This window comes from Sarcophilus harrisii, chromosome 6, assembly GCF_902635505.1.
Source record: "Sarcophilus harrisii chromosome 6, mSarHar1.11, whole genome shotgun sequence".
NCBI classification, from domain to species: Eukaryota; Metazoa; Chordata; class Mammalia; order Dasyuromorphia; family Dasyuridae; genus Sarcophilus; species Sarcophilus harrisii.
This window is the reverse complement of record NC_045431.1, coordinates 68,592,491-68,600,739: the sequence shown is the minus strand read 5'-3', so window position 1 is coordinate 68,600,739 and position 8,249 is coordinate 68,592,491. Positions and strand designations below refer to the sequence as shown.

The window sequence follows — 8,249 nt, the reverse complement described above, 5'->3', positions numbered from 1 at the left end:
CTTTACTCCTTGGCTTCTCCACCGCCCCTGATGACTACCTCCCCACCCACAAGAATATAAAACCCAATTTTTCACCTGGAGGTCTACAAGTTTTTTAATAGAAATATAAACAGCAGTAACCTCTGCTCCCCGTTTGAGAAACCATAAACGATTAAAACAAGTCTAGAGAGGACCGGACTGCCGGCATTCCCAGATGCAGAGGCTGGGAACCCGCAGAGATAACGGGAGCTCTCCGCCGCGGGTGCTAGAAGAGCCGCACATCAGTAACGCTCCGGGACTGATTCGCCGGCGGAGCTCCGCGAACTTCTGCTGAGGGTGCGAAAGTGTGACATGAGTTATTCCTTCTCCTCCCAGCGCTGGTGCCTCCAAGTGCGGCGTTCCGGGAAGGAGGCGGCTCCGGAGCGCGTTCTCCCGGGCCGGAGACAGCTGTGGCCGGGAGAGGCTCGCGGAGGGAGGCGCGAGGGCTCTCTCCACATCCCGGTCCCCGGCTCCCGGGCTCCCGGCCCCCGGCTCCCCGGCTCCCGGCCCCCGGCTCCCGGGCTCCCGGCCCCCGGCTCCCGGGCTCCCGGCCCCCGGCTCCCCGGCTCCCGGCCCCCGGCTCCCCGGCTCCCGGCCCCCGGCTCCCGGGCTCCCGGCCCCGGGCCGGCTGGCAGAGGGGCGTCTGCGCGCCGCTGGGGCTGCAAGTAAGGAGGGGGCAGGGGGTGGGGCCTCGCCTAGGACCCCTCCTCTCCCTTTCTCCGCCGCTACCTGCCACAGCGGAGGCTCCGCCAGTCGGGTCCGAGCGCCGCCACCTCTGAGCAGCCGCGGATCCCAGCCGCGACAGACATGACCGGCGCCTGGCATCGGCCCCCGGGCACTGCCCGGCGCCTGCTGACGGCGCTCGCCGCGCTCCTGCTGGGCTGCCCGGCGCTCCGGGCACAGACGCCCGAACCCGAGCTCTCGGCGCGGGCCCTGGTGCCGGCCACCCGCGGCTCCGAGGGCGCAGGCATCCTGGCAGCGCCGCCGGGGCTCCGGGTACCCCTGGGTCGCTCCGTGTGGCTGGACCCGGGCCGGGACCTGGTGCTCCGCGTGCGGCCCGGGGACCGGTGCGCGGTAACCGTGGTGGGCGAGGACGGAGGCGGAGGGGCTGCAGGCTCGCCAGCGCCCGGCGCGCTCACCCCCGCCAGCTTCCCGTGCGCCTTCGGGCCGGAGCAAGTTCTCTACACTCACTTTGGCGCCCGCAGCCCCTCCCGGCACCGGCTCCGGCTGCAGCTGCGCTGTGACTCCTCGAGCCGGACCCTCGTGCTGCCCTTCACCCTGCCCGTGGACGTGGACTCCACTCGGCTCGAAGTGGTCACTCGCAACCTGCCCTTGACCGTGGTCAGGCTGCGGGGCTTCAGCAACGCCGTTGACCACAGGGTGCTGAACTTCTCCACTGCCTCCCTCGCCGCTTCCCCTCGGGATGGGGCCCCTCTAGCGTGCCGTCTCACCCCACTTCCCCGGGAAAGCGGCCCTTTGCCCAGGCATGGGAAGTTAGTGAGCCCCTCCGGTGCCCCGTTGTCCCCGGGGAGGGAGATGGACTGTCAAGCGTTCCTGAATGCCGGGGTGCGCTACCGACACCTGGCCAGCACCCCGTCCCCCGATCGGGACCGTGTGCCCTTCCTGGTGGAGATCTTGGGGCCGGAAAAGGAGGAGGCCGTGGGACTCCCCAGGATCCTGGCCCGGGAGCACTTCCACATGCTGGTGAGAATTCAGGAAGGAAGGGAGAACACTCCACCCAGGCTTAGCTTCGGAGCCATGATGATGATGGAGGTGGGCCAGTTCGTACTGACTCCTCTGACCCTGGAGTCCCTGGCCGCGGAGGATGTGGAAACCAGTTCCGATGACTTAGTCTTTAACATCCTCAACTCCCCCACTGTGCTTCCCGGGTCCCATAGGCAGCGAGGCTACTTCATCAATACCGACGATCCCTTCGGAGGAACAGTCACCTCCTTTACTCAACAGGACCTGAGAGAGCTGAAGATCGCCTACCAGCCTCCCACGGGGGACTCCAACCGGGAGCGCCTTTTCCAGCTAGAGATGGAGGTGATGGATGCGGATGGAGCCGCCTCTGCCCCATTCGCCTTCATGGTCGTAGTGAAGCCCATGAATACCCTGGCCCCCGTGGCCTCTCGGAACCGGGGACTGTTGCTGTTCGAAGGTCAGTCTCGGCCTCTGTCCGACGCCCAGGGCTTGGAGATCAGCGATGAAGACAACCTGGAGGAGGTAAGGGTGACCGTAGCAAAGGGTCTAAGCCACGGGCAGCTGGTGGTTCTTGGAGCACCTCCAGGGCGCAAATTTTTCACCCCAGCGGAGCTGACTGCAGGAAGGGTGATCTACCAGCATGACGGCAGTGACAGCTACAGTGACAACGTCATTTTCCGCCTCAGCGACGGGCACCATGATGTAGAATTCCTATTTCCCATCACCATTGTCCCTGAGGATGACGAGCCGCCAATTGTCAGCACCAACACTGGGCTCTCCTTAGCCGAGGGCGAAGTGGTCCGGATTTCCCACTTGGTTCTTAGTGCCACAGACATTGATTCTGAAGACTCAACCATTCGCTTTGTACTAAAGACATCGGCCCTGGAGGGGAAGGAGGGAGAGCCAAGGTGGGACCTGGCCCCCAGTCCCTCCCTCACAAGGCAGCGCCTAGGAGAGGTCCTGTTGCGCCAAAGTGAACCCCCATCATCCCTGATGGCTGAAGGAGGGCAAGGCTGGACCTATGTGGAAAAAGAGGACCTCTATGAAAAGGTGGTGACTGAATGGCTGCAGCAAGACATCCTGGAAGGGAGGCTCTTTTACCGCCATCTTGGACCCCACAAGCCCAGCTCCATGATAGATCAGCTGGTGTTCCACGTGCAGGATGATCATGATCCACCCAACCAATCAGGTCAACACTTTTTCACCATCAAGGTGCAGCCGGTGGATGTTCTGAGCCCAGAGTTGCATCCAGGAGTGAGCCTAGAGATGACTGTGAAAGCCTACCAGCTCACTCCTTTCCAAAAGCAATTTCTCTGCTATACTGATGCGGATTCTGATGACTGGCACTTGCAATATATGCTCCTGACACCCCCTATGGACATGGATAATAACCACCCTGTTCCGGCCGGGGAAATTGTGCTTACCGATGAGCCCACGAGGTCAGTCACGCAGTTCACGCAGGCCCAGGTGAATCACCACAAAGTGGCCTACCAGCCCCCTCAGCAGGAAGTGGGCATTGCCCCCCGAGTGGTCCAGTTCACCTACCGTGTGGAGGATGCCGCGGGTAACTCTGTGCCAGGTACCTTCCGTTTGTTCCTGCAGCCCGTGGACGACCAGCCCCCAGAGGTCACCAACAGAGGCTTCGCTGTGCAGAAGGGCGAGAGCTTTATTCTGACCAGCAGGGAACTCGATGTAACAGACCCAGACACAGAAGCTGACAACATAGTGTTCACTTTAGCACAGGGCCCCCAACATGGTCAGCTCCTTTATTTAGAAGGAGTCATGACCTCAGGGACTTACTTTATGAAGGATGATATCATTAAGGGACACGTCTCCTATCAACATGATGGGAGTGAGACCACCAAGGACGCCTTCCAGTTGCTTGTGAGTGACAGGATCCATCAAGTGCCCATTATAGTCCGAATTATTATAAAGACTATTGATGACAGGACCCCTGTCCCTGGCGGTGGCTGGGTGGGCACTGCTATTGATGTCCTAGAGAATGGGGCCACAGAAATGACCACAGGTATCATCCAGGGCACAGAGAAGAACACAGATGATCTGATGTTGACCTTCATGGTAGAGAAATCCCCACAGCTGGGCACTATCCTGCTGAATGGGTTGCCCACAGAGCAGTTCACCCAAGGAGATCTCATCAATGGGGCAGTAACCTATGCCCACACAGGGGGTGAGATTGGTATGCAGAAGCAGCATGATGCTTTCAACCTTACAGTATCTAACCCCTCTAATATCTGGATGGTAGCGGGCAAAGTAGTGGAGGGTGTGCAGGTACAGGTGACTGTGTTACCCCTCGACAGTGTGCCTCCTGAAGTGAAAGGAGGGGAGCTGCTCAGTGTCCCTGAGGGGGGGAAAGGTACTTTGACCCTGAGACATTTAGACGCTAAGGATGTGGATACCCCCCATGATGATATCTTATGTACTATCATTGGGCAGCCTTCATTTGGATACCTGGAAAATCTCTCTCCAGCCCCTGGCTCCGAGAAGTCCCAGGTGGGTAACCCTATCAGTGCCTTCACCATCAAGGATATATGTCTGGGGCACATCAATTATGTCCAGAGTATCCACCAAGGGATAGAACCACGGGAAGATCAGGTCACTTTTTATTGCTCTGACGGTGTCAATGTTTCCCCCAATTACATTTTCCCCATCATCATCCTGCCCACCAATGATGAGCAGCCAGAACTTTTCATTCATGATTTTGTGGTGCTGGAAGGGATGAGTCTAGTAATAGACACCCCTCTACTCAATAGTGCCGATTCGGACCTGCCACCAGATGAGCTACGATTTCAGGTCACAGTACTCCCCCAGAATGGACGGATCGTTCAGCAGTTGGCCACTGGAAGCCGCCCCGTCCACAGCTTTACCCTAGAGGAGATTCAAGAGGCTTCCACTATTGTATATGAACACGATGACTCAGAAACCACAATGGACAGCTTTGAGGTTTGGGTGACTGATGGGAAGCACGCGATCCATAAGAAGATACCAATCACAGTGATCTTGGTGGATGATGAGACCCCACGGCTGTCCATCAATGATGGCCTGGAAGTGGACATTGGACAGACCAAAGTCATCACTAACCAGGTCCTCAAGGCCACAGATCTTGACTCAAATGACAAGGACCTCGCTTACATTCTTCGATCAGGTCCTGGACAAGGACTCCTCCAGAAGCTCCTTGAGCCTGGAGGAAAGGTGTGGAGTAATCTCACTCTGGGTATGAATTTTACTCAGTCTGAAGTTGACCAGGGCTTAATCTGTTATAGCCACAAAGGTCTAGGAGGGGTCCAGGACCTAATCAAATTTGATGTGACTGATGGAATTAACCCCTTGATAGATAGATATTTCTATGTCACTATCAGTGGCCCAGACAAAGTTTTTCCTGAAGTGATCAACAAAGGGGTGACCCTCAAAGAAGGTGACAGAGTGACCCTCACCACTGATCTTCTCAGTACTAGTGACATAAATAGTCCTGATGAACAATTATGCTTCAGTATCACCCGTGCCCCAAATCGAGGACACTTGGAAAGTTCTGACTTTCCTGGAAAGCCCATTGATTCTTTTACTCAGCTTCAATTGGCTGGCAACAAAATCTCCTATGTCCACACTGCAAAAGATGAGGTAAAGATGGACAGTTTTGAGTTTGAGGTGACCGATGGTCACAATACTATTTTCCAGACCTTCCATGTCTTTATCATTGATGTGGACAACAAAAAGCCAGTGTTGACCGTTCACCCCTTGTTGGTGCAGGAAGGAGAGAGAAAGTTGATTACTCCATTTGAACTCTCAGCTGAGGACCAGGATAGCCCAGATGGCTCTCTGCTCTTCACAATCACCCACATCCCCGCCCATGGACAAATTCTATATAACGGCAGTCAGCCCATTACCAGCTTCACCAAACAAGATCTGAATGAGAATTTGATCAGCTACTGGCATGATGGCACAGAGACCACTGAGGATAGTTTCTCTTTCGTTGTGACAGATGGCACACATACAGATTTCTTCATCTTCCCAGATACTGTCCTAGCGACTCACAAGCCCCAGGTGATGAGGATCCGAATCAATTCCTTGGATAATGGAATACCCCGGGTTGTGGTCAACAAGGGGGCCCCAGATTTGAGGATTCTTCGGACTGGTCAACTAGGCTTCCTGATCACCAGCAAGTCTCTTAAAGCAGAGGATCAAGACAGTCCACATAACCTTCTAAAATACACAGTCACCAGTGGACCCGAACATGGCCACCTCATTCACCTTGACCTTGGAAATGAGAACATTAAGGTGTTCACACAAGGTTAGTACAGATCATGTCTATTGGTCTCAACTACACACCCTTAATTTGTCCTCTTCAGTTGCTTAGATTCCTTAACTTCAAGGAAAATTGCCCAAAGAGAGGATTATAGAATCATTAAATCATAGATTTAGAACTAAAAGAGACTCTAGGGAATACACAATCCAATTAATTCATTTTACAGGTGAGGAATCTGAGCCCCCTTATACCAATAAGAAGTAATATGAATTCAAGTTCTTTGACTCTATCTAAATCTAACTTTCTTTCATATGTTGTAACAAAATTCCTTTGATTACTATTAAATGCAACAATCCTATTTCAGCAAAAAGATCATTTAATAAGAATATGCAAATGCTCAGGCAGGGAGAAAAGCAACATAACCATCATAATGCAATTTCAGATTTAAGTGCAAGTTGTGTGTATTTGTCAGATTTAATGGACAGCTCCCCAAACTGGAAGTGTTTTTTTCCATGTTTTGTGTTGCTGATGAAAGGCATCCTGGATAACCCTTTGCCTTACAACCCCTCCCCAAGAAATCCTTTCCAATGTAAGCATTCTAATGGAATTGCAGGTATCTGTTCACACTGAACAGAAGTGTTGGACCAATCCAATTTAATGTTATGCTGATTTTCTCTACCTTTATTGTTTTCCTTTTTTAAAAAATGGCATGCTAGTAACTTAGCCAAATGCCTATAGAAGTAGTGTTTTTTTCATTGTAAATATATTGTGGATTTTTTCCATCTGTTGATTCTTGGTTTAAATGTACTTTCTCCAAACATAAGGGGGAAATATCCATAGAGAATGAACAAAGCACACTATACCTTGTGTGAATAGTGACCCAGAAATGGGGGGAAAGACCCATATGCTTTGTTTTTCTATTTTGCTTATAACTCCATATTTGCATTTGTCTGTATATCGGGTATACATGTATAGGTATATTGTGTTGCTGGTGGACTAGACACATCATGGGTAAAGCTGAATAACAAAAGGGTAACTGATAATCCTTTCTGATTGTTTTCCCAAGCATATTCAGATACAATTTTTTTTTTTTGGTAACTGCAGTAAATGGTAACTGCATATTCATGATTCTCTCTGCAAAATTCATATGAGTTTAAATAAATGCATAAAGCATAAGAAGAATACCTTCTCTGACCAAATCACTCTTTTTTTAAAGTACTCAAGAAGCAACATATAAAAAAATCAGAATTATAGACCTAAATGATAAATTCTTAAAATTTTAATAGAGTAGATATTCAGAAACACATTATTTATTTTCCTTCTTTCTCTTTTATCTATTTTTCTCTCCTTTCTTTCCTCTTTCTTTCTTCCTTCACTTTTTCTTTTTTCTTTCATTCCTTTTTTGTTCTTTCCTCTTTCAACAAACATTGTTACTTTTTAATTGACCTTGAGAGGCTTGTTTAAACTTGGTGAAGAAGAATAAAAACCAAATAGATCTAGGCCCTTATGGAGTACCAAAACATTGTGGAATTTATAGTTACTTGCAAGGTATCACTTATGTTTAATGCATTCCCTGTAGTGTGCAATATGCATGTGGTGTACAATAATGTTTGAACTGAATTATTGTATACTTTTAAAAATATGTAACTATTGCTTTAGCTCAGAAATGATTTATGAAGCAATGATATATCAAAGTATTTCAAAATTTATATCATGCCAATGTTTCATTAGATAAAAATAACCAAGAGATACTGTTTTTTCAGATGATATTGATAAGATGAAGCTCTGCTATGTCTTGAAAGTGGGCAGCAATGCAACCAGTGACATTTTCTACTTCTCTGTTGAAGACTCTGGTAAGTCAGTATCAACTTTTGCAAAAATGCCACTGGTAAACAAAATCACTATATGAATTTATAAAATGTTTTCTACAGTAATCACTTTCAATTATGTCACCATTCATTCATTAGAGTTCTATATAGGATTAATGTATTCTAATCATTGATAATAGTGGATGACTATTTTATTGGGAAGCAGAATAAGTATTTAAATATTTCTCACTCTTCAAATGAAGTATTTCACTCATTTTTCCTCTTTCTTAAGGACTGAGGACAAATGAACTTTTTGAGAAATTAGTAGGGAATTTCTGTGCCTTTGAAGCAGAACAAGAAAGCCATCTTGAGATCTTGATATTATAGTTGGTAGTCCTTTTCATGAGATCAGAAATTTAATTGAAATGATATTGAAATTTAAGGGCTATAATCACTTC

At 49.8% G+C, this 8,249-nt stretch overlaps 1 protein-coding gene across 1 annotated transcript; it reads left to right on the top strand.

Moving 5' to 3' along the window:
* The first annotated feature begins 639 nt into the window (after positions 1–639).
* On the top strand, positions 640–7,920 carry LOC116419763 (FRAS1-related extracellular matrix protein 3-like). The gene is made up of 2 exons (XM_031941770.1): positions 640–6,028; positions 7,747–7,920. The coding sequence occupies exons 1-2, from the start codon at positions 826–828 to the stop codon at positions 7,890–7,892; spliced, it is 5,349 nt and encodes a 1,782-aa protein (XP_031797630.1). The 5' UTR covers positions 640–825; the 3' UTR covers positions 7,893–7,920.
* Positions 7,921–8,249: the final 329 nt, after the last annotated feature.